The sequence below is a fragment of the Amblyomma mixtum genome, chromosome 3, assembly GCF_055824585.1.
Source record: "Amblyomma mixtum isolate Tamu chromosome 3, ASM5582458v1, whole genome shotgun sequence".
Classification (NCBI taxonomy): Eukaryota; Metazoa; Arthropoda; class Arachnida; order Ixodida; family Ixodidae; genus Amblyomma; species Amblyomma mixtum.
Window position 1 is genome coordinate 82,762,308 of NC_143014.1, and position 26,063 is coordinate 82,788,370.

The window sequence follows — 26,063 nt, forward strand, 5'->3', positions numbered from 1 at the left end:
GAACAAAGGCCCATTTCCTTATTTTTTTCTGATACTTCAGTGCTAAAGCCGGTTGACTGCAGTCCCCTTTTCTGTGCTGTACCATTGTACTCTTTCGACGGCTCTCTTGGGGCCATCTTGAAGTAAACTGGCGACATTCCTGAGTTTACTCAGAAGGGGGAACTGCTTCCACCAAGAATGCGAGAGTGTCGCCTGGGAACAAGACCTTTTGGTTGGAAAACAAGCTTACGGAGAAACTGACTTACCGATTTCTGCAAATGGTCTATTGGTGGCTCGTCATGCGTCCACTCTTTAGAGAGTTCCGTGCGTGAGTGGTTTGGGGGCAAGTGTATGAATGCGTGTTCGTGCTTTTTTTTTTCTTGAGTGCGTCGTCAAGGGCAGGTGTTTTCTGGCATGCATGCGAGCCCCAACAAGGGTCGTCGAGAGCACCTGTAGATGTTGTTTATTTGCAACATCATTTTCGGCGTTTTTTTTTCTGAAAAATAGGCGGAACTGGGCAATTGAAATAAGAAATAGCGAGTAACGTGACACCTCAAGTTACCGAAAAATGTTAACGTAAGTACGTTACCCGTTACAGTTCCGAAATGGTAACCAGTAGGTTACAAAGTTACCGAAAAAAAGTAACGCGTTACTGACAACACTGGGTACAACTCAACAGTGTTGTCGGCAACGCGTTACAAGTAACGACGGTACCGGCAACGCGTTACTTTTTTTCGGTAACTTTGTAACGTACTCGTTACCATTTCGGAACTGCAACGGGTAACGTACTTACCAGGGGCGCAGCAAGGAGGGGGGGTGCTTATGGGGCTTCAGAACCCCCCCCCCCCCCCCCCCCGAAGTTTTTTCGAACTGCCAGCACCGCTGAACAAAACAACCACCGGCGCCGGAAGCCATTCTGGATTTTGTCACATACAATGTCTTTTTCAGACTAGAAAAGACATTTTGGAGCGAACATTGCGAACATTCCGACACGCTGCGGTGGTAACCCTCTCGGTAGCAATTTCACGTCTCTTGTGCAATATCGCTCAGCGGTAAACAGAAATTGACATTTGCCCACTTCTCTAAACCTTGTTCTTCACCAACCCTAGATTCTATGGTTGGACAGGCATCCGTCGAGCGTTGTCTGAAGTTGTCTAGCTGTCTTTGTTACAGTTGTGTTATCATAGATGTAACATTATTTGATAAAAAATATTTTTTTCCAGCGCTCGAGTTGGCAGGTTACACTCTAGACAAGGAGTGTTCCAACTACTACTAATATTACTACGCATCAACAGGGACGAAGTGATTGTACGCGCAAAAGACGAGGGCAGAAAGAAGAACACAAGAAAGGCACCGACTTCAACTACAAGGTTCATTGCAAAAAAAAAAAAACGCCAGAAGTATATACCTGGGACATAAAAAAGCATATATAATTTGCATGATGTCGCACCTTTCTATTTTTGTCGTCCGCTTTGCCTTTTCGCTTACTGCGTGCTGGGCAGCATTATTTTTCTTTCTTTCTTTTCCTTTGCCAACACTAATATATGTATCGACATTGAAAATAGAAAAGTCTATAGTCGGGTACAACGCAAGAACGAAGCGGCACATACCCTCAAATGAGGCCCTCCAGACAGTAACGTCGACCGCACAGCTCTCTGTGGCTATGCAGCCAAGCCTAAACAAGAGAGGGAGGGAAGCGGTCCTTTGTTCCCGTGCCCCGCATCCTTACCCCGAACAAAGATAATCCTCCCTCCGATGCCGTTTGGGCAAAGACGGTACCCTCTTTGTCCCAGCTCTCCAACTTTTCCCTTCACCCTTCCACAACCATAACCCGAACAAAGGAAGCCCCACTCGCGACGGCAAGGCCCTTCTTCCCTCTATGCTTAGCCTTGGCTACATAGCCGCAGAAGGCTACCGCGTGTGGTTGTGGAAAAACCAGCAAGGGGCAGGCAGGGAAAGAAGCATGCCGAATCCCCCCAGCCAACACCTCCCCCCACGCACGACGGGGACAAGCAGCCGGGTTTGCCATGGTTCATCTGTAACCCTCTGAAGGCAGGCGCAGCAACAAAAGAAAAGTCTTCACGCAGCGCGCGGGTCAAGAAAGGACCGGAAACACATCTCAACATCTCAACCAGAACCAGTCTCGGGTCGCTCAGGGGCAAAACGGGTAGACACTTTCCCAGTCATGGATCAGTGTCGTAGCCTGGTGGCAGAATCTGAACTACTCGCAAGATGGCGGCAGTGGAACCGCCACCTTAAGCGACCGTTTCGCGGCGTCGCCGTTGTCCATTCGGCGTTCACTGTGTTCATTGGCGTTGGCGTTGACGTTTTACACTCCGATCATTTTAAAGAAAGGAAGCGCGCATAACTGGCTCCCTGTGTCAGTGGACGCCTGAATCGCGCTTTTGTGTTGTTGTTGCGGCCGCAAGAGCCATTGCCTAGCAACCGTCGCGGTGGACACCCGAACCGCACCGAACAGGAAGGGAGGAAGTGGGAGTGAAAGAAGAAAGATAAAGAAGAGGGGCCGTAGTGTAGAAAATGAAAATTGTATTTGAGGAAAGGAAATTACGCAGTAACTCTCTCGCATATCTCGGTGGACACCCGTCATCCGTTTGCTGCGGAAGGGAGGAAGTGGGAGTGAAAGAAGAAACAGAAAGAGGGGCCGTAATGAAGAAAATGAATTTGAGGAACGGAAATTACGGAGGAGGTTGCGCCGCTGCGCGGAGGAGAGGCCACAGTTGGCACGGCCGCCGCGGTGGCTCAGTGGTTATGGTGCTCGGCTGCTGACCCGAAAGACGCGGGTTCGATCCCGGCCGCGGCGGTTGAATTTCTTTGAGGAGAAATTCTGGAGGCCCGTGTACTGTGCGATGTCAGTGCACGTTAAAGAACCCCAGGTGGTCGAAATTTCCGGAGCCCTTCACTACGGCGTCTCTCATAGCCTTAGTCGCTTTGGGACGTTAAACCCCATAAAACCAAACCAAAACAGTTGGCACGATTCTAGCGCAAGGACAGACACCGCGAGCATGGACGGACACCGCGAGCATGGACGGACACCGGGAGCACGGACGGACGCCGCGAGCATGGACGGACACCGCGAGCATGAGTCATTAAAGGCTTTCGCCTTAAAAGACCGAAAAACATGGAGGAAGAAAAACTCGGGAGAGGCCCTCGCTATCCGAGCTGCACGTCGGCAAGTGTACCGGAACTCACGCGCTTTCCCAAGGACTCATCATCATCATCAGCCTGACTATGCCCACTGCTCCTATGTCTCTACAATTAACCCTGTCCTTCGCCAGTTGCGGCCACCGTATTCCCGGAAACTTCTTAATCTCATCCGCCCACCTAACTTTCTGCCGCCCCCTGCTACGCTTGCCTTCTCAAGCGTACTACTAGGACTACAGTGTTTGGCTGCCGGCGCAGCGGAGTCGTCTGCTGTATTGTCCGCTGCGCATGCGCAAGCGCGCTGAGACGGCGGCAAAGTAGGGGGACGAAGGGGGAAGCAACGTTGCTAGGGGGAAGCCGGCTTCAAAAAATGTGACGTAACCGCCTCTCCCGAGTTCTTTCCTTCCTTCATGCGGAAAAAACAAAAACAAAATACAGGTTTCACCATCACCGGCCGATTTCACAAGTAAAATTCGTCTGTCGAGACCTATTTTTAGGCGCAGACCTTACGGGCTACGCTACAGCATAATTCACTTCAAAATGGTGGCAACGGGCCCCTTTCGTTAAGGACGTCACGGCACCTGTTTCACCGCAAATATAGCTCCTAAGATTTTCGTGCGTCCTAGTCGGTCCCCTGCACCTCCCTTAGCCAGTTCCTGTGCAGAATCAACAAGCAAGTGCTTTATTGCCAGTCGTTTTCGTCGTCTTCTGTCAGCAATTCGCTTGTGCTCTAAACGCCACTGTGTGCTTGGAATTAGGGCGAATTAGTTTAGGCAGAAAAGCTCGAGCCTTGTGACTGACGCGGAGGAGGACGACGCTCGAATGAAGACGACGAGCTGCTAGGCACAACAACGGGTTGGTTGGTCGATGTCCGCTTGCTTCATGAATGTGCTTGAAAGGAAGAAGCTTTGAAGAGCGTCGCTCACTGAACCATGCAGAAATGCCTTATCTGGCTAATCACATTATGTTCCGTCGGGGAAGCTATGAGTGAGTACTCTTCTGACGCCAAGAGACGCGCTCAGTCCGCGACAGCGTGCATGGCATGCGTCGGGGGCAAAATCAAGAGATCAGTGGACAGTTCAGGCGCTGGAGAAAAGCAGTCTGTAATGCTAACGAATGGTGCTGTTTGGCATGCATTCGTTCGTTGTAGGTACAAGTAGCATTTGAAAAATTCCGGCATGATTAATATTCATGCATACTGCGCGTACCGCAGGGCCGTTGATTCAAAACTATTCGCTGCACTGAGCTCCTAGCTCGGAACGCTCACAATGTGTGCGTTCTGGGCGTTTAGACGGACGCTGACTCATGTCCAGTGTTTGCACACTCTCGACACGGTACGTACGGATGACGGCAGGAGGGTTTGTTATAAACTTGGCACGAGATTATTTTTTTTTCCCTCGCATATGTAGGTCGCGATGAGACCCCACAGCGATCAACTAGAAACACATAAACATAGATGTCGTCAGAAGCAATGCAGGAATGACTGCACTGATCAACGCAGGGCGTAATACGTTCAAGTGGTGAAAAAGAAGCAGCAGCAGAAAGTGCGGCATCATATAAATGACGTCTAACTAACTGCATGGTTATGGAACGGCAATATCGCTGACCGTCATAGTATGTGCCACATTTTTTGTGCAGCCAGCACTGCACGCCAGCAACAATAAAGAATACAATATACAGGGTGTTTCGCCTAAGACTTTACACAATTTTAAAAAATAGGCATTTTGAGTTGATAACCGCCTCTGTGGTCCAACAAATTTTCGTTATATCGACGAGTTACGTGCCCTAGAGCGGTTGCTTTGCCTGCAAGCTTCACGAAAGCCCATGTATTTTGGCGCTATGTAGCCAAAATTTGTTGGGCCATAGCGCCGAGGGTAACCTTGGTTTCGAAATTCTAACAACTGATATGGATATTGCTTACGGTGAGCTACACGCCTGTCGATAATTATGGAGCCTAATAGCAGTAGTAAAAAGTTAGCTATTCGATATTAGTTAGCCAGCCTGCAAATTAGCACGTATTGCCTGTATTCTGGCGTAATACACCACCGACAATGCTATGCCGAACAAAGCGCTCTTCTAAATCAAAAAGCCTATTTTTAAAATTGTGTAAAGTCTTAGATGAAACACGCAGTATGTAATAAAGGAGTATTTACTCATCCGCATCCACCCTAGCGCAGCCATATGGCTACAACGGAAAGCTAAACAGTTATCACAGAAACTTCGTTGAAGAAAAATTCGTCCTGGTCTAGGGTTTGAACCTGGGACCATCGCCTGTCCGGGGCAGTCATTCTACTAACTGAGGTGACTAGGACGGCTAGCAGATGTTAGGGCGAGAGCGAATTGATCAATAACTCGCAGTGGGAACGGTGTTGGTCGAAAGTTTGGGTGAATCCGCCAAGGTGGAGTATATTTGTAATAAGGAAGAAATTACTCATTTGTATCCACAGACTATGTCGACGAATTTTTTTACGGCATTGATGATGGGTCGACCCGCACATAGAAAGCGATAAAAGTGTTACATTGAATGCCTCGCTACCGTAGGTAGGCTGCAAAATCTATGGCGACATGTATAGTTTCTTCTCATTCCTCTGAAGCTAGGCACGTGCTTAGCATACTGCCTCGGGTCGTTAGCAGAGCTGATGACGGGGCCGGCGCGGCTGCTTTGCGCATGTGCTCTCGCGGAGGCCAGAGCTGGACCAGCGTGCTCTGGAGCGAGCGTACCGTCGCGACGTGTGGCTGGCCAACAGCCTGCTGGACTTGATCGTGGAGCGGTTGGCGCGCGAGCCGAGCGTGTCTGGTGCCCTGGACCCGCTGAACCTGGACGAAGTGGCCATGGACCGCGGCCGCATCTTCAATGTGTCTGTGGAAGGCTTGAGCCGGCTCCACCGGACCGGGGACACGGCGCTCCGGCTGCGCAACGCTTTCACAGTAACGATCGAGGGGCAGCTGTCGTTCGGCAACCTCTCCATCAAAAGCATGTACCACTTCAAGCCCATTTCTGTGCTCGAGCTAGAGGGACACATGGATGTGCTGCTGACGGGCCTCACGGTTGCCATCGAGATCCGCGTCAAGCATGAAGTCCCTGTGCTCACACAGTTCAAGGTGACCGAGTTCAACTTTACATCCGCCAGTTACAATCAAGAGCTAAGTAGCGTATGTAGAAAAGTTCGCAAATGCATCGAGGACTGTTCGTTCGCTGCAGGCTCTTCCGGAGCAGCACGACGTCATAATTGGCACGCCCGAAAGGCTGGCGTTATAGAAATCGGTTACCTCCTTCAGAAGCGAATGCCGGACATACGCGCACGGTTGAGGTACCTGTGCTGGTGGTTCACAGTTATGGGAGGCAATATGTTGTGGTAAAATATGATCATGCTTTACCATTACAACCCTCCACAGCGATTTCAGCATACCGCATCACTGTAATCGTAGAGCGAATGTACACCATGCTTGAGGGAAAATATACTACCATTATATCACTGCATTTGAATCATGGCAGTATAGCCGTACTGCTGATAGCCGTGTAATTTAGAGCGTAAAAAAAAATCGAGAGGCGCTGGTTCGAGAAAACATCTGCCATTTAACCGATCCTGAAAACTAAAAAAAAAATATGGTTGATTTGCGTGGTTCATGCCAAATGCGAATTAGGCGCGCTAGCAGTTCGGTTTTCACTCCGGTTCCGAAGTTCAGATCCAGTGTTCACGGATTGCAGTTGTTCGGTATGGATAACGGGTTAGTGTACATATATGCGGAATTGGTCATTCTCTACATTCGTAGATCCCTGTGAGTCTTCCGACCACACCCGGCGCAGTGCTGCAGCGGTCAAGCGGTGCGCCACTGCCCTCCTATGGCAGGTGCTGCCATCGGTGGAACTTGGGTGGGGTTGCGACCCAGATTGCTCTACTCGAGCAGCCCGCTCCCGCGTATCGATGATGCCATGGATTGTCTTCAATCTGCGTCGTACTTCTCGTCTGTTGCCCTGCGCGCTGGGTATTGGCAGATCCCCATGCATCCATCGGACCGGGAGAAGACAGCGTTTGTTACGCCCGATGGACTGTACGAATTTAATGTCATGCCATTTGGGTTATGTGTGCCCCCGCTACTTTCGAACGATTTATGGACACGATATTGCGTAGGCTTAAGTGGGAGGTATATGTGTTACCTCGATGATATGATCATTTACGGAAAGACCTTTCGCGAGCACAACGAAAGACTGGATATAGTGCTGGCCTGCGTCGCGCGAGATGGACTGGTCTTGAACTCGAAGAAATGCCACTTTGGTGAACGGCAAACCCTTGTCCTCGGGTTTCTTGTCAACAAGGACGGTATTCGGCCCGAGCCACAGAAGATAGCTGCGGTTCGGGAGTTCCCACAACCACGCTCTTTAAAACATCATAGAAGCTTTATGGGCCTCTGCTCCTATTTCCGCCGCTTCATCCAAGGCTTTGCCCAACTTGCTCATCTCCTGACTTCCCTCCTTAATAAAGGCACCCCGTTTGTATGATTGTCTGCATGTTAGTCTGCCATCCAGCAGCTGAAGTTTATGCTCACTTCACCTGTTTTGCGCCACTGAACCGGCGGCACCGACCAACTCCACACCGACGCCAGCGCCGTGAGCGTCGGCGCAGTGCTTATCCAACTCCACAACGGCGCCCAGAACGTGGTTGGATAGGCAAGTCGCACTTTGACGAAATCGAAAGGCATCTATATTGTGGCGGAAGTCGAGTGTCTCGCTATCGTCTTTGCTGTGCAAAAGTTTCGACCATATCTACATGGACGTCACATCAAGATTGTTATAGACCATCACTCTTTGTGTTGGCTTGTTGGCCTCCACGATACTTCTGGTCGACTCGCTCGCTGGGCCTTACGCCTACAAGAATATGACTTTACTGTGGCGTATAAGAGCGGTCGCCACCATGCTGATGCCGACTGTCTGTCCCTTTTCCCTCTGCCAGACACGGCAAGTTGCGAAGAGGATTTCGATTGCTGTTTATCTTCTCTCACCACGGAGTTTCCTAGCCGTGAGACGTTTCTGCAAGAACAACGTAAGGATCCTAGTCTTCAACCATTGTTAGATCCAGCCCGTACGTCTGCTCCTGTCACGCCATTCGCCATATCGGAGGGTGCAAGTCTGCTTTCGGTTGTCCCTGCCAGTCTTCGTGGCGTTGTCCTTCATGCCATGCACGACGACATTGCTTCTGGTCACCAAGGGTTTTCTCGTACGTTCCACAGAACGCGGCAACGTTTTTACTGGCCTGGACTTTACAAGACAACTCAGCTTGCTGGCTGTCTGCAGTGCCAACGCTTTAAGCATCGCACTGCCTCGCCCGCCGGCTTGTTGCAACCGGTCAGTCTCCTTTTGAGAAGATGAGGGTTCACTTACTTGGTCCGCTTCCCAAGTCTACCACGGGCCAACGCTGGATTATTGTTTGCGTCGACTACGTGACTCGCTACGTGGAGACAGCTGCTCTCGTGTCCGCCAAAGCAACAGGCGCCTCGTTCTTTTTTTGCTGCACTCGGTCATCCTTCGCCACGGAGCTCCTTGAGTCGTAATCAGTGACCGTGGGCGCCAGTTCACTGCCGACATTGTGGAAGAACTACTACGGCTCTGCAACTGTCACTATCGTCATTCGGTGCCCTATCATCCGCAAACAAATGGCCTGATGGAGCGCATCAACCGCACCCTCAAGAACATGTCCACGCATGTAGCGGCCGACCATAAGAACTGGGACACCGTGCAACCGTTTGTCACGTACGCTTACAACACTGAAAAACACGACGTCACTGGATACTCCTCGTTCTTTCTCCTCTACGCCCGCATCCCACGCACCTTCCCAACACGATTCTCCCCTTTTCCGACCGCAGCCTCACACAACCGCCTCCTCGACGTGGCCGTTCGCCATCGCCTCGTCGTCGCTCTTCAACACCACAGCTGCTGCGGGCCGATAGAGGTGAGGTGGCAGAACGGTCGTCTTCCCCAATTCCTATGCCTGTCGTTATGTTGAATAACAAATCGTCTGTGTGTGTTGATGCTTTAAATACTCTTGCTTTAGTGCAAACCGGTGCCGCTGTGTCAATGATGAGCCTTTCTTTCAAAAAGCGCCTTGGACAAAGTAATGACCAGTATTATAGTTTTTGTAGTGTTGGGGGTGAAACTTTCCGCCCTGTTGGTATCTGCTGTGGGAATCTGGCTTTCCGCCGTCGCCTTTGCGCGGCTAGCCGGCCTCCCGCGTTGTTTCTCCTCTTTCCCTTGCCCCCGCCTCAGGCGGTGGAGAGGCGGCTGGGTGACTAATCACTGTCATTTAGCCACAGCTCCGCCCCGGCTCCCCAAGGGCCTTTGCCATTGGCGCCTTTTGGCGGGAATTCGGGACCCCGCTTTGGGCGGCCGCGCGCCGCGCGACCGTCCGAGCGGGGCCCAGAGAGAGAGAGATCCCTCCGAGACAGCGTAAGGTGCGTACGTTACTGTTTGTCCGTGCCGGCCTTTGCCGTTCGGACCAGTGCTTACTCGAGCTCGCCCGCACGTGTCCTCTGACCTGCAGCGGCTCGAGCCTGTCCAGCGGGGTCCAGCGACCTCTGACAGGCGTACCTTGCGTTGAATGCCCACTCTCTCTCGCAACCGGCCCAACGGTCGACACGAGAGAGAGATCACAGCACTGCCGCGGGGACATTCTCCTGCAGCGGCGTGCTAGCGGTGCGCATTACTCGAGTCGCTTCGTGCGCGCAGCGGAGCCTTGCTTCTCGCGTGCCCCCGGGACGGGGTGACTATTGAGTGTGTGTGTATCAGCTGGAGGACGATGTGAATAAACGTCTCCTTTGTGAACTTGGAGGCCTATTTCTTTGCGGCGAATCGCTCTCCTCCCAGCGGAGGCTGAGTGCACTGCATCGGTGTCCCAGTGTGTGTGTGGTGACGGCTGATCGGGGCCCTTGGCTCGCGCGAAGCTCGAACCCGCGGTGGGTGGTGGCCTGTGTCCACGTAGGAACCCACAACTGGCGCCCAACGTGATAAGTCATTGGTGCTTACGCCTTTGATGACACATTAGCCGAGCAGGTCGCCTTGCCGATCACGCTTGCGCACCATGTCTAACCCCAGCGGGGCACTCGGTAGCTACATGTCGGCTCCCTACGGAGTTGTAGCGTCGTTTGATCCGCTGGCTGCTGTTCCTTCGAATAGCCAGACACCGTGGTTGGCCGCGGCCCCTGTTGGGGTTTACGGCGACACAACCCAAAATGTCGACCACGCGGCTCCCGTTGGAGCTGTATCGGAAGCACCCTGCGGTGCATCCGCTGGTCACATGCCTCAGCTGTGCACGCTTTGCGCCCAGTGCGAAAGCAGTTCGTGTCACACTGCCGCAACCGGCAGTTTCGAACAGCAGCAGCCGTGCCCCGCGAGCAGTCAATTCTGCTCTGGGAACGGCGAGGCGCTGGCCCGGTTCCCTGCGGAAACCGCGCCGCTCATCGAACTAGGAGCCTTGCCTCCCTCGTTCGTGCAGCCCGCCCAAGCCTCCACTGAGGCCGGGGCGCAGGCGCTGCTAGCCAGTGCTGCCCAGATGATCCAGTCGCTGTCAGGGGCTGTTGGGACGCTTTTGGCCACGCCGAAGTTGTCTCACCCCGCGGTCAAGTTGCCCATGCCAACATACCGCGGGTATGATGACCTACTCAGTGCCCGGGATTTCCTTGAGTCCCTCACCCATTATCAGAGAACTATGGGTCTCACTGAGCAGGTGGTGCTTGCACACATCATCCCCGCAGCGCTGACTGACACGGCAGCTCGGTGGCATCGGCTTTCCGGCCACCGGGCAGCGACTCTCGAGGAGTTCCGTGCAGCATTCCTGCGCGAATTCCTGCCCGCTGACTACGAGCGTAGGATGCGGCGAGAGCTGGAGCTCCGTACTCAGGCTCCGGATGAGTCGCTGCAAGAGTATGTTCGTGCGATGGAAGACCTTTTCTCAATCGCCGAGCCCAGAGCCTCGAACGAGGAGCGTGTCGAAAGGACGATCAGGCAGGCACATCCGACCTTTTCGGCTTACCTGCGCGGCGGCCGATTCCGAGATTTGGAGGAGCTGGCCGCCGAGGCAAAGCGCATTCAAGGCGACATTCTCGCCGCGCGCGCCTATCGTCCGCCACCGCCGGCAAGCGAGGCCCTTGAGCCACGTTGTGCATGGAGAGGGGCCTTGCCCTTACCCAACCGGCGACCACCCGCACAACCTGCCTTTGCAGCTGTTAGCGGGCAAAACGAGGCATGGGAGTTGAGCGACAGAGCTCTCGATCCCTACTCGTACGGGAGACGGGCAGCCTGCGCTGCACCGTTTTCTGAAGCGCGTGCTGAGGGGCGCCAAGCGCTCCAACGCACAGCGGAGGGGGAAACCCGACTCGGCCGACCCTTTGGTCGTGCAGCGGGCGGACCCAGGCAGGGAGAGGCGCCATTGTCCCGCGACCAAGCTCGCGGCGGTGTGCGCTGCTTCCGCTGCCAAGAGAGGGGCCACTTAGCAAGAGAATGCACCGTAGCCAGGCCTCCTGCGAGGCAGGGAAACGGCGGCGGGGGTCGGTCGTAAAGGGACCACCGGCCCAATCTCTGCTAATTCCCTCTGCGTACAGAGCAAGCTGCCTTGCTAATGCGCACGCGCCGTTTATTCCGGTCACCATTGCTGGCCGCGAATTTTCGGCGTTACTGGATACGGGAGCCAGCGCTTCCTTGTTCGGTGAAGAGGTGTTGTCCCACTTGCAAAAGCACTCTGTGCGCTTGCGGGACTGCCGTACGGCATTCAACCTTGCGAAAGGCGTAGCCCATTCGGCTGGCGCCGCGAGGCTGGCTGTCAGGTGGGGAGAGCGGACGAGACGCACGCGTTTCATCCATCTCCCAGGGCTCAGTGTGCCCATGATTCTCGGACGGGACTTTCTCCTGAAAACCGGGATCGTGGTGGACATTGCGAATGGCGGCTATCGCGACGGACCATTTTCCCAGCTTAAGCCGTTCATTAGCCCACCGGCGTCAGTATCTGCCTGCGCAGTGAAGGCGTTCGGAGAGTGCCACGCTCAGCGGACAGGGCCACGCCCTTGTGTCGAGCGTTCCGTCGTTCAGCCTCCCCTTTGGGACCGAGCGGCGCGGCACGACCAGGCACCACATCCGCTGGCCGCCTGTGCGGTAACATTGGATGACACACAGAAGGCTCGTTTGACAGCGCTATTGCGTCAGTACGATGAGCTCTTCACGGATCAACCTGGCTGTACCACTTTAGTGAGCCACAAGATCCACACTGGAGACGCGCTTCCTTTGAAGTGCAACCCTAGACCCGTCAGCCTTGCGAAAAGGCAGGTGATTGATGGGTTGCTGGATGAGATGCTGTCGGCGGACATTACCCGCCGCTCGTCCAGCGCCTGGGCGTCTCCGGTGGTGTTGGTGCCTAAGAAAGATGGCAGCCACCGTTTGTGTGTGGATTATCGCCGTCTGAATGCGCTGACTCGCAAGGATGCCTATCCGCTCCCGACGATCAGCTCAATCGTAGGAAACCTGGGCAGCGCGCGGTACTTTTCCACGCTAGATGCCTCCAAAGGTTACCTACAGGTCCAGATGGCTGACACTGACCGGTCTAAGACCGCGTTCACGTGTCACAGAGGGCTGTTTGAGTTCACTCGTATGCCCTTTGGTCTCTGCAATGGTCCTGCGACTTTTCAGAGGCTCATGGACCGCGTCCTGGGGGAAGCGAAATGGTCCCACGCCATGTGCTACCTGGACGATATCGTGATTTATTCACGAACCTTCGATGAGCACTTAGGCCACATTGCCGACGTGCTCGAGAGGGTACGGGCTGCTGGGATGACTTTGAATCCTGCGAAAGCCCAAATAGCGCGGACCCGGGTTCAGTTACTAGGGTTCACGCTGGGCGAGGGCTCCATTGAGCCTGATGCGGAGAAACTTCGAGCCATACTCGAATTTCCCGCGCCCAAGGACGTACGCGGCCTCCGCCGCTTTCTGGGAATGGCCAATTTTTATCGGTCGTTCATCCCGTCCTGTGCCCGCGTGCAGGCACCCTTGACCAAGCTCTTGGGAAAGACTGCAGCGTGGCGATGGGGGCCCGAGCAAGAGCGATCCTTTCGCCTCCTGTCTAGTGCCATTGCCGAGACAGCGCAGCTCAGGCTACCCGACCTGACCAGACAGTTCGTAGTCCAGACTGACGCGAGCGATCTGGGTTTAGGAGCAGTTCTCCTACAGGAATTCGATGGCGTGCTGCAACCGCTGGCTTTTGCCAGCCGCTCCTTGCTGCCCTCGGAGAGGAATTATTCCGTGACCGAGAAGGAGTGCCTCGCCATCGTGTTTGCACTGCGCAAATTTGACGTCTACCTTGATGGAACGCAATTCGTGGTGCAGACAGACCACAGTGCGCTCAGTTGGCTGATGCGGCTCCGCGAGCCTGCGGGTCGGCTGGCGCGCTGGGCTCTCCTGATACAGCATTACGACTTTTCCGTGCAGTATCGAAAGGGGAGCACAAACGTGGTAGCTGACGCGCTATCCCGTGCCCCACTCGCCAGCGGCGCCTTGACGCCTGTAGGCGGAGGGGGCGAAACAGCGGACGAGCCGCCGGGCGGCAAGGAGGGAGAGCCCGCGAACGGGTTAACCCATTCCGCAAACCAGGCAAGCAGCGCTTCGCAAAGCGGACGAGAGGCAAAGCTCTTCGTGAGCGCCTCGGAGTTGCCGACGCGAACGGAAATTTTGGCTGCAAACCTGAGTGGGGACGAGACCATGCTCCCCTCTGGGATGACTGGAATCGTTTTCAGCCGTAAAGAGCTACTGAAAGCCCAGCAAAATGACCCCTTTTGTCGCGAGGTGAGCGACGGTCTCAGGGAGACGGAGCGCCGTGACGCTACTGGTATTGTAGCGGGCGCAGGGGGGCGGAAGCCAGCGTGTGTCGCGGCGAACCCCGGGGATTCATATTTGCTGGACCATGACGGGCTCGTGCTGAAGTACATAGCCACCGATGACGAGTCCATCGACCCGTTCAAGGTGGTTATCCCCAAAAGTCTAAGAGGCGCACTTTTGCGATTCTCTCATGACGAACCACTGGCCGGTCATCTGAGTGGCTCCAAAGTTTTTGCAAAACTGAGTCAATCGGTGACGTGGCCCGGCATGAAGCGTGACATTTTCCGCTATTGCCGTTCCTGCCATGTCTGTCAAGCGGTGAAGTCACGGGGCGGCAAGCCGCCTGGAATGATGAAACCAATTGACAGTGTGCGTCCGTGGCAGATGGCCACCTGCGATTTGATGGGGCCTTTCCCCAGGAGCAAGCAGGGGTTCATTTACCTGATGGTAGTCGCTGACCACTTTTCCAAATGGGTTGAGTTGTACCCCCTTCGGAAAGTGTCAGCACGAGCGGTGCTGGATAAACTCCAGGAAGTGTTCTGTCGGTTCGGCTTTCCGGAAAGACTGATCACGGACAATGCGTCCTATTTCACCGCTCGGGTGTTCGGTAACACGTGCCGTTCCCTCGGAATCGAGCACTACACCACTTCACCCTACCACCCCCAGTCCAATTTGACCGAGCGAATCAACCGAACGCTCAAGCCAATGCTGGCGGCCTTTGCCGAGTGTCAAAAGGATTGGGCAGACCATTTGAGCGAGTTCGCGTTCGCCATTCGAACAGCTGAGAATCGCTCAACTGGTTTCTCTCCCGCCTTCCTCAATTTCGGGAGGGAGCTGGCGAATCCGATGTCAAACGTCGTGCAGAGCCAGCTCGGGGATGAGCAGACGCGGGCAGACTGCTCTGCTTATGCGTCGACGCTTCGGGACCGGCTTGGTCGGGCTCTCAACAGAGCAAGGCAGAGTTTGGCGGCAGCCAGAGCCCAACAGAAGGCTCAATATGACCGCAAGCACCGCCGCCTGACTTTTCAGGTGGGTGATCTTGTCCTGAAGCGCAACCACGTTCTTAGCGATGCGAGCAAGGGGTTCTCAGCCTCGCTCGCTCCTAAGTGGCTTGGTCCGTACCGAGTGGTCAGAGTCTGGTCGCCACTCGCGTACCTGCTGGAGGATTCCCTTACGGGGAAAACCAGCCGTGCCCACATCGCAGATCTGAAGGCCTACGCGTCACGGTCTGACGAGCTTGCGCCGGTACCCATTGGTATCAAAGGCAAGCGCAAAGGCACAACTGGTGCTGCGGAACGCAAGCGTACGGAGCACCGGTACAATCTGAGGCGACGGTCACCGGTGTGATTAATGCCGGACGGCGGACTTTTTCCGCAACCGAAGGCACGCAGCCTCAGCTAGCTGGCGAGCTTTCTCGTCAGGCCCTACCTAGGCGAAGCACGGAGTGTTATTTTTTTTTTGTTTTTGCAGCATGCTCAGTTCCAGCCTTGTGTGTTTATCTATTTATTTATTTGTTTTGTTTGAGTCAGCTTCTAGCCACTTTCGTTTCCCCGCTTGTACATCTGTTTTCGTTCTAACGTACCGAGATGTACATAGGCAAACTTCAGCCCGCTCGTGCTTGCTGTTATCTTCTAGAAGGAATAGATTGGATTAGGTGTCGTTTGTACAGCGCGCCTTTTCTCATTTCCGGCCCGACTGTGGGTGGTTGGCTCGTTAAGGAGCCGTGTGTCGCGGTGCGAGTTTTGTGCGGCCCGTATGGAGGGGAAGTTGGCGGGGCGTTTGGGACGATGGGGGGGCGGAAAGTGCACCCTTTGACCCTCGCCGCGGCGCCTCTGGACGCTTCTGATGGGGGGGTCGTTGTCGCCGACCAGCGTCCGCGCACTTGCGGGTGTATGCGTGGTTGTGGCTGTGACTGTGTGCGCGCGTAACCATGAGCCAAGGCTACGCCTGTGAGTTGTGCCGCTGTGCTTCTGCGTGAGCGCGAGGATGAGAAGGACCCCTCGCAGTGGCCAAGGTTACACACCAGGACGCCGCCGAACATCTGCGCCCGTTTAAGCCGGCGTGAAGGGGGTGCACTAACTCTCTTGTGCCCGAACGTGATGTCGTGTCCAAGGGCGCGAGGTCAGTGCTCTGCCGCGGCCCCGTCGTCATCAACGCACCCTACATCAACGGAAAGAAGACCGCCATCAGTCGTCGGCCCTCCCAACCTGTTCAACTTGAAGTCTGCGAGCGGTGAGTCGCCGACAGGCCCACTGGGCCGCGCCACCGAACTTTGAGGCTGGCATCCACCTGTAACATAGTTGTACAGTTGTATTCACATCTTCTTGTGTACCGTGTATATAATCTGCAAGCTGTTTTGATTTACTGAAGCGTATGCAAGTGTTGTTTGCCTTGTTTTTCCTTTGTTTTTTTTACATTCTTCTGGCTGGAACTGAAGTGTAGCTAGTTTTTTTTTTTGTGTATTCATTTCTTTATTTTGGAACTGAAGTGTAGTTTTTTGTGTATTGATTTCTTTATTTTTGGCCGCGTGCTTTGCCGATGGGTAGGAGGGCATTTAAGGAGAGGGGGATGTGGGAATCTGGCTTTCCGCCGTCGCCTTTGCGCGGCTAGCCGGCCTCCCGCGTTGTTTCTCCTCTTTCCCTTGCCCCCGCCTCAGGCGGTGGAGAGGCGGCTGGGTGACTAATCACTGTCATTTAGCCACAGCTCCGCCCCGGCTCCCCAAGGGCCTTTGCCATTGGCGCCTTTTGGCGGGAATTCGGGACCCCGCTTTGGGCGGCCGCGCGCCGCGCGACCGTCCGAGCGGGGCCCAGAGAGAGAGAGATCCCTCCGAGACAGCGTAAGGTGCGTACGTTACTGTTTGTCCGTGCCGGCCTTTGCCGTTCGGACCAGTGCTTACTCGAGCTCGCCCGCACGTGTCCTCTGACCTGCAGCGGCTCGAGCCTGTCCAGCGGGGTCCAGCGACCTCTGACAGGCGTACCTTGCGTTGAATGCCCACTCTCTCTCGCAACCGGCCCAACGGTCGACACGAGAGAGAGATCACAGCACTGCCGCGGGGACATTCTCCTGCAGCGGCGTGCTAGCGGTGCGCATTACTCGAGTCGCTTCGTGCGCGCAGCGGAGCCTTGCTTCTCGCGTGCCCCCGGGACGGGGTGACTATTGAGTGTGTGTGTATCAGCTGGAGGACGATGTGAATAAACGTCTCCTTTGTGAACTTGGAGGCCTATTTCTTTGCGGCGAATCGCTCTCCTCCCAGCGGAGGCTGAGTGCACTGCATCGGTGTCCCAGTGTGTGTGTGGTGACGGCTGATCGGGGCCCTTGGCTCGCGCGAAGCTCGAACCCGCGGTGGGTGGTGGCCTGTGTCCACTTAGAAACCCACACTGCTTTGTATCAGTCGTCATTGCTGGAGAGAAATTTCGAGCAAAATTCGTGTATTACTCTATGCCACGCATGATGCCATATTAGCTATTGATTTTTTACGTGAATGCAGGGCCACCTTGGACTGCGGGGCTGGAGAAATTTCTCTCCAGCGCAATAAGCCGTCTACTTTAGTGGACGATTCATCTGACCGCAGTGACGGTGCCTTTAATGTCACGCAAGATGTGCTCTTACCAGCCATGGCAGTAATGTTTGTTCCTGTTCACACTTCCGACAATCGCACGGGCACCTGCCACTAACTTGTTGAGCTAGATGTGCGCAACGTACATTGGGGAAGTGCTAAAGCTGTGCACCACTGTGAACCGCACCAGAACTGAAAAGGACAAGGTCGGCCACCTCCTGAAAGGTATCGCCGAAGACGTGCATAATTTCTTGACCACGAAGGACAACCTTGCCTCTTCGTCTGACGTCATCCGCCATTGCCGGACGTTTGAGGGATTAAAGACACGCCACATTTCCCATTATGGCCGCCCCTGATCCCTCAGCATCCTGATCGGTCCCTTTTGCAGACCCTTTGCCGTGCGAAGGAAGCGCGACGACTAGCTCGCCTCCGAACGATCAGGACACAACTTCGCACCAAGGGCCGTCACGACAGTGGACACATCGCGGTTACGTATGAGCCAGGTGACTACGTCTGGCTCTGGACTCCACTGCGTCGACGGGACCTCTACCAGAAATTCCTCGCCAAGTACTCCGGCCCTTTTGTTGTTCTCGATCGCCTCAGTGACGTCAGCTACTGAATCGGCAGTCATCCCAGGTGATTGCCGCTCCCGGAAGGCCCAGGTTGTTCACGTAGCCCGTATCAAACGCTGCCATCACAACGCTGGCTAACGCGCTCGCGGACGAGCTTCGACTGCCCGGGCGAAGTGTCAGGCCACGCTGCGGCACTGCCACACTGGAGTGCAGTGGGAAGAAGATGACAAACTCCACGGGCGCGAGACTGCGGTACAGCCCGCCTGACGCTGACCGTTCAGCGACGTCCCCGATCCCCATTTGTAAATAAACCCGTTCCCTTCCTCGCAACTTAGTATCAATACATATACCGATCTCTTCAACGTCGGTTCGCCATAATCGAGTGGTGCAGCCCAAGTTGTTCGTTGTAGCTGAGACAAACTGCCATTGTTCGTTATATCTGCGGCCGTTATAAGTGGGCTCGACTCCTTCCCCCCCCCCCCCCCCACACACACACACATACACGCACGCTCGCACGCACGCACACGATTGCCCTTGCCGCTGTGGTTCGACAAAAATCTGGCTACTTCGTGGCAAACTACCGTCTGTTGTAAAGGTTTACTATCCACCGCGCCTGTTCATTTCAATGGCGCGGTGAACTGTAAACTTTTGCAAAGGAAGGTTAATGCGCTTTCCCCTGTGCTCGTAACTAGTGGAAATAGCCACATTTTGTCGAGCTACAGCGCCTATGGTAATCTCGTTTTCGAAATATAAAAAAAAACTGATATGGCTATTACTAACGGACGGCTACACATCTCTAATTGAAATAAAGTACTTTTTACAATATGAGAATTTACTATTAGAAAATACTATTACAATTTAGTTAATCAATTTACTAGTTAGCATGATTCGCCTGTTTCTTGACGTCCACCAACACTGGTTTTACTATGCCGCAAAAAGCTTCGCTTTATCTGAAAAATTCTATTTTTAGAAATTAGTAATTACCTTCCCTGAAACACCTGGTATATACTTAGGAAGGTTGCCCACCTCCCCGTGGGCAGGTGAGAAGCCTGCCACAAAACAGGCTTTAGACAGACAAATACACAACGACTAAATGCTGGGAATGGCCACTATAAGTGCTAGCGCACTGAAATTGAATATGGACTCGCACGCAACAGAGGCACAGATGGCACCAGGCTTGCCCAGACAGCCTGAGCGTTGCTCTGCCTAGCTAAGAACGAAATTAATATATTTATTCGTGCCAGATAGTGCGGGCTGTGAGGCACGCTGTAGAGGAGGGCTGTGGATTATTTAAAGATCCTGGGTTCTTTAACCTGCACCTGAATCAAAGTACGCGTTCGTTTTTAAGCACAAAATGCTTTTAGCGAATTCCGTTGTCGGCGCCCTGCGAGTGACCTTGACGTAAGAACGGAGGAGAATATGGAGCCAAATATAGATGGACATTGGCGAAACTTTCCGTTAACCGGCCCTACGTGCTGCGCTGCCGCCGGAGCAGCGCATGCGTCAACAACAGCGTCTTCGTGGTCCCGTGATATTAAAAGCCAGCGTGGAGCGACGAAGCCTATGTTCTGCCCTGCAGCTCGAGAGGCGCACGTGCAGTCTAGGCGGCACTTGAGCGAGGCAACAGCGCTGCATGAGTTGCTGTCACTGCGTAAATGCCGGCGAGTAAGGTCCAATGACGTTGCCGATCAGCGCATCTATGGTCCCTTGGGTCAATACTTGAAAAGCGACAAAGAAAGCAGAGCGCTGTCGCCCGCAAAGGAAAGCTTAGGAAAGAAAAGTGGCTGATGTGGGACGCTCTCTAGGACTCGAGTGCGACTATCAGTAATACACGAGCCGTCCTGGAATACGCTACGCCTTTCCTGCAGTGCATTTCATGCTTGTATAGATACTTTCGACGACGAGATAGTCTGAATTTTTTCATGTAGCCTCCATCGAATCTATGAACTCGCCCTCAGCATCTGATCACCGCAGCCACTCAACCCACTGCCGGATGCAGAAAAAAAAACGCGAAATCTGCCAGAAGCTATTGTCGGTCTGCCTGCATTTGCGCGCAAGCATTACCCCTCACAGTGTCAGCGATTAGGCGGTGCCGCGCTTCGTCCGTTTCGCAAGGTGTGCAGTTGAAAATCTTCTGTCGGACTGAGCACCAATTGAACTCACGTATTGCCATTCCATCATCGTTCCGCCTCGGCGCGCTTACGCTTGCGTCCAAGAATTCTTTCCTGCGACAGTTCCATATGTTTGCCGTTGCGTGCTGTCCCTTCTGCTCGGCGATCGCTTTTGAGGCACGGAACCGACTGTGTCGCGGTGACTTTAGTGTGCGCGACTTTGGAAGCTCACCTTTCTTTGGCTGATGATGCAAAGAGTTGCGCTTCTCGCCTCTGACAGCAGCCTTGCACGCCACTCCAGTGACATCCCCCTATTTCTCGGGACACCTGAGTGGTCTCTTGGGACGTCCCTTTTACCTTCGGCTCACACGTCCACTGCCATGATCGTGGAATCTTTGCTTATTACTGGGCCACCAACGGACGACTACAGTAGCCAGGGTTCGCCAACAAGTGCTATTGCACTTAAAAGCAGACGTAGAATAGAGCAGAGGACTACAGCCTTAGCAAGCTATAGCGTCCGGTGAAATTGTTTTCTTTTACGTTTCCTTTGCCTTTTAAACTGTGCCTTGTGCGTGGCCACCCAGGCACCATTCATGCTTCCCATATGCCTTCTCAAAGCCCGAAGAATATAATTTCGGTTGGCGTGCGCCTATTCATCTTGCCGTTCGTGACGCATTCTGACATGACTTCAGCCGTTCGTACTAAAGCTCTGCACCAAGCTCGCAAATTACGACTTCACGTGCGCTTCTTGCGTGCGCCTCAGATACACAGAAGATTGCTATGCTTTGCGTTTGTTTCGTTTATCCGGGACTGAAAAGTGGAAATCGCGTATCTCCCCACGCAGGTGGTCGAATTCGGGGTGGCTGATGTAACGCGCTTCACGGGCGCCACGTTCGCCCTCAATTGGCTGGGCCGCATTCTGACCACCGAGCTGCTGCGCCAGTACAAGGAGTACATCATCATCACCATCGAGACCAAGGCCAAGTCGTTCATCGATTCGGTGCTCGAGAACATTAAGCTGCCTTTTCGCAGCAAGTTCCTCCAGATCACGAACCACGCCCGCAAGGCGCACAGAGAGCGACGAGTTATCCGTCGGAAGCATTAAACTGCCGTTTCTGTTCTTGTATCGTTTCAGCAATGGCATCACTCTATCGGTGACAGAGTAACGTGAGACGCTCTACATGTTGCCATACAATGGGGAAACAGGACAACGCAACTGCTGCATTTGCAGGTAATATAAGTGGAACGCAGAAAATAAAATTCAGGTCACACGCAACGAACATTTTAACTGTGCAACGGTCGCAAAAACGCGGAGGAAAGAGCAGCAAACACCGATTAAATCAGCCACTTCCCAATCCGCTCCCAAAGGTATTATCATCACTTGTTCGTGAAGTTGATAGCACACTAATACACGAGTTACTCGCCTTTTCAATGCAAGCTGCGTCCACTGCCACGTGTGAGGGTGCATCGTGACAGCTGCGCAATATTCAAGGTTTACCATTTGAAGGTTGACATCCCCACGTTGTACAGTGGGAACGGCTGTCAGGGTGTGAACTCTGTGTTCCCTCGGACGAATGTTCGCATATTGTACAATTTCTCCAGTATAAAGATTACCACATGACGCGCTTAGCTGCTGAACCAGTCCGCACACCAAAAGGCAAATTCCGTAACAAGATCCGTGCGCATACAGCGCCTAGATTCATCGTTTCTTTTTTTTTTTTTTTTGGCACACTGACGTGTTCACGCTCTGCTGTATCGGCACTAACCGATTCGGAGCGGTGCGCAGGTTCTTTTTGAAGTCAACAGCTTTGCGCATTGTCCCTAGAACTTTACACCCCCCCCCCCCCCCCCCAGCCTTCAAAAAAAAAAGAAAGGGGGGGGGGGGGGGGGATCGGCTTGTCTGATCTTCGAAAAAAAAAAAAAGAAAACCGCCGGGATTATCACACTTTTAGGGCTATTTTGCCGAAAACCTTATAGGAGTCAAAAGAAGGGATACTGGTATTAAATTGTGTGGGCGCATAAACGCATAACTATCCAAGGCTGACGTCACTGCAGAAAGTGATGTCCAAAAGAGCTGTGGCCCTTGTGTTGCAACAGTACTGAATCACTTACCTTCATTTCTGCGCTTTGTTGCTACGACTAATTTTAAGCCAACATTTACAGTTCTTAGTTTTCGCCTTGATGTATATGTTGCGTTAGCGCAAATAGAAACGCGTCTGTCTGCTAAAGCGCCTCCTGTAAAGGGTGCTGCTCCGTCTCAAAGCTCTTACTGCAGCAAAGACAGCCGTGAAGAGGTCGGTTTGGGAAAACGTTGGTTTGGGACTGGCCTCGAACCACTAACCGTAGCGTTCAGAAAATCCGCACTGCCTGCTTCAGAAACACAGATTCAGAGAGAACAGCTAAACAAGTGGAGCGAAACTACCCGCATAAAAGCCACCCTGAAGCAAATGAAGATCGAACCGCACACAAAACTCCGCTACACGAACGAACGTTCTACTCTCTGGGCGGGGACAGGTGCTACCGCTGTCGTTGACAAAGTACGGTCTCATCAAGCCGGTCGCTGAACGTGACCTCAACACAAGTGCACGTCTGAAGGGAAGGGTAATGGCGCGTGTAATAGAGCGCCGCTTGCTACACTTCCGAACAATTCACCTTCAGAGCCGCATCTACACCGACTCACAAGCAACATACTAATCGGCAAAGAGTTCAGAGCAACACCGCAAGAAATGTCAGTGCCTTTGAGTACGCTACAGAACCACAGCCCCCCTGGCGGAGGGCCGCACTGAGGCTGCTCTGAGCATGTGCGCCGTTATTCCCAACCTTGAAATATCCAAGATATGCTCACAATGTTTCTTTTTTTTCTCTCTATTAAAAGCTGCTGAAAGCTGGCACTAGGATGTTGCCAATAATTTCGGATACATTTTACCTAAATAACGGACAAAAAGTGCGCTTTCGTGGACCGAAATGGTCTCAATACTCAGTTCCAGTTGAGAACAAAAATACAGGGTGTTTCACGTAACTTGAACCAAGGATTTAAAAAAAGTGGTAAACCGCAGCCCGCTGAAACCGACGACACATTGCTCGCCATCATGTGGCGCTCCTCAGAATATATTTTTTATTGCACTTAATTAGTTAATTAACTAAGATGAATTATGCAAATTTTCAAATATTCATTTTAGTGCCAAGAATGTTACGTTAGGTTGTAGAGCAGGTTTATAAACAACCGGTCCAGTTTATTGTAGCATCGTATCTCTTACGGGGTCATTTTTTTCTGCATCTAAAGAAAGCCCGCGAAATGTGAAAAAAATACCACGTGACTGCGCTCGTGCGCTACCAAATTGCAGCGCTCTCAACGGCGTTTCGAGCAAACGGAGCGTGCCCGCTGACCGTGGCGAAGTGAACGGCCGCCGCGCCGATGCGGTAAGTGCTGACGCACTGTCAAGCCGCTGCTGAGAGTGGCGGCCGTTCACTTCGCCACGGTAAGCGGGCACGCTCCGTTTGCTCGAAACGCCGTTCAGAGCGCTGCAATTTGGTAGCGCACGAGCGTAGTCACGTGGTATTTTTTCATAATTCGCGGGCTTTCTTTAAATGCCGGAAAAAATGACCCCGTAGGAGATACGATGCTGCAATAAACTGGACCGGTTGTTTATAAACCTGTTCGACAAACTAACGTAACGTTCTTGGCACTAAAATGAATATTTTAAAATTTGCGCAATTCATCTTAGTGAATTAACTAATTAAGCGCAATAAAAATATTCTGAGGAGCGCCACGTGATGGCGAACAATATGTCGTTGGTTTCAGCGGGCTGCGGTTTACCGCTTATTTAAAATCCTTGGTTCAAGTTAGGTGAAACACCCTGTATGCGGGGATGATGAACACCACCTTCGTGATGAAAAAAAAAAAAACCTGAAAGAAAAAAAGCTGCTGGATAAACAAGGCTACGGTTAGTTAAATGATCCGGAGAGAGCCCTAGCTCACTGGGTACAAATCTCGCGCCGCGGCGGCTGCATGGCGCTACCATTTTCCACACTCTCTCTCTATTGCAAATCCTTCCTAGCACGGACCTCGTCCGAGACGGCAGTTGAAGGTTCGCCCCCTTCGCTTTCTGGTTGGTGCAGTTGTCGCGCGGCCCTGGCCGCCCGCAGTAAAGCGGTGGAAGAGCTGCGTGCGTCCGTGCGTCACGTGAGGGCCCACGATGGGCTCTGTATAACGGCTCACGCCGTATAAGTTGGCCGCCGACGACTTCATGCGGCGAAGCTGCGACAGCAAGGGGCTTTCTAATTGCCCTCTCAATGCATCCATTAATTCGATTTCGCCCTCACTCCTCCGTTCCACTGTTGCGTGTGCTGCTTGTAGAAGGGGCTTCAGGGAGGTGCAGGTGGGTGGAGATATTCCAGAAGGTGTAGGTGGGTGCGTGGGTGAGCTCCTATCATGGGCTTCTGTTGGGTGGAGGCTTCTGGGGGGTGAAGGTTAGTTACGAATTAATATTCAGGTGGGGGGGGGGGGGGTAGAATTAGCTACGTTTTTCTATGAAAAATAAGAAGGTTTGACAGAAAAAGTCTCCTCTCTTCCTGATGATTATGAAATATTAGTGGGGTGTCCATATTTCCAAAGCTCAACACTCGTTTCAGGGTTTTGCCTTTTTCGGTTCACACCTGTCACAAGTCGTTATGGAAGCAAACTAGAACTTTTCAAGCCTATTAAAGATCTCAAGCAGACAAGAAACAAGCAAACGAAAACACTTCCACCAAAGCCGTATCCACTGCTAACGTAAAACGTGGAAACGCCCATAGTAACGCTGCGTTCATTTTGGCACACCTGGCTTGAGATGGTCGTGCGTGGCTGGGCGCGAAGGAAGATGCAGGAACAAGCGGCACGTATACATTTCGGCAGTAACCGAAACCGACACCAAAGAAGTTACGTGAATGCGTGGCGACACCATTTACCAAAGAGTTATAACCAGTTGGTCTTGCATTCACCTTCTCGACCCTATTAGAGAATAAACTTAGAGACTCCTTTTAACAAGCAGATGCCTCGACTGCAAACACTCTAAATAAAATCTCCGAACGCATACACAAGTGTAATGCTGGGAAATCGCGGATTCTTATAAATGTGCCTGCACGCTGGCTCTATGCAGCAACACCACATGAATCAGTGGAACACTGATTCTTACAGTTGCAATGACGTGAAACAAAACACAAAGCTACCAGGAGAGATGCATCCCACTGTTCAGCAGAAGTCATCACCTCCGACTGTTAGTTGCCCTGACGAATTTTCGACACAGCAGATAACTCAAGTTTCCCGCTTTTTTTTTTCGTATCGGTTGATGTTCCCAACAATGTGCACTCGCACGAAGAAAAATACATCTAAACCTCCTTGTGCTGCATAACAAATCTAGTGTATCTCGAGTGCCCTCTCTATGCTTCCTGACTGTATTTTCCATGTAGCAGTCACTCTTCTACACGGTCCACACAGCCAATCGCGTTTGTCCCTGAGCCCGCATGGAGGGCGCTGTGAGGTGTACGCCCGGTAGGTGAAAATGGAACACCTAACACGCCAGGAGGAGCGCCTGTTCTCCACGTTTTTTTTATTAAAAAAAAATTAACTGCCATTTTCATACAGTATACCCATGCTGAATGAAGCGTAATGAAATAAGTACTATATTCAACGGCATGAAGGAAGGCAACTTTTATTTTTCATCCATTTGTCATTGTCCTACCGCCATAGAAGATACAGAAGAGGACGATCAGTGCGCTGAGACCTTGTGGTGGTGGTGGTGGTCAATCCCTTCTCGTGGGCGTCTGTCTGTTCCGAAGAGCTCAACAACAAG

The 26,063-nt window shown here is 52.9% G+C and overlaps 2 protein-coding genes across 2 annotated transcripts in view; both read left to right on the forward strand.

Moving 5' to 3' along the window:
- The window catches only part of LOC149350808 (Fanconi anemia group A protein-like), a 75,634-nt gene extending 69,673 nt beyond the window's left edge, over positions 1–5,961 (forward strand). Inside the window, exon 37 of the mRNA XM_089579952.1 lies at positions 5,826–5,961. The gene's annotated coding sequence lies outside the window, so the exon portion shown is untranslated. The remainder of the gene's footprint in view (positions 1–5,825) is intronic.
- On the forward strand, positions 4,074–21,337 carry LOC149350809 (uncharacterized). The gene is made up of 3 exons (XM_089579956.1): positions 4,074–4,128; positions 5,831–6,243; positions 21,077–21,337. Exons 1-3 carry the CDS (start codon positions 4,074–4,076, stop codon positions 21,335–21,337), a joined length of 729 nt encoding a protein of 242 aa, XP_089436082.1.
- The last annotated feature ends 4,726 nt before the right edge of the window (positions 21,338–26,063 follow it).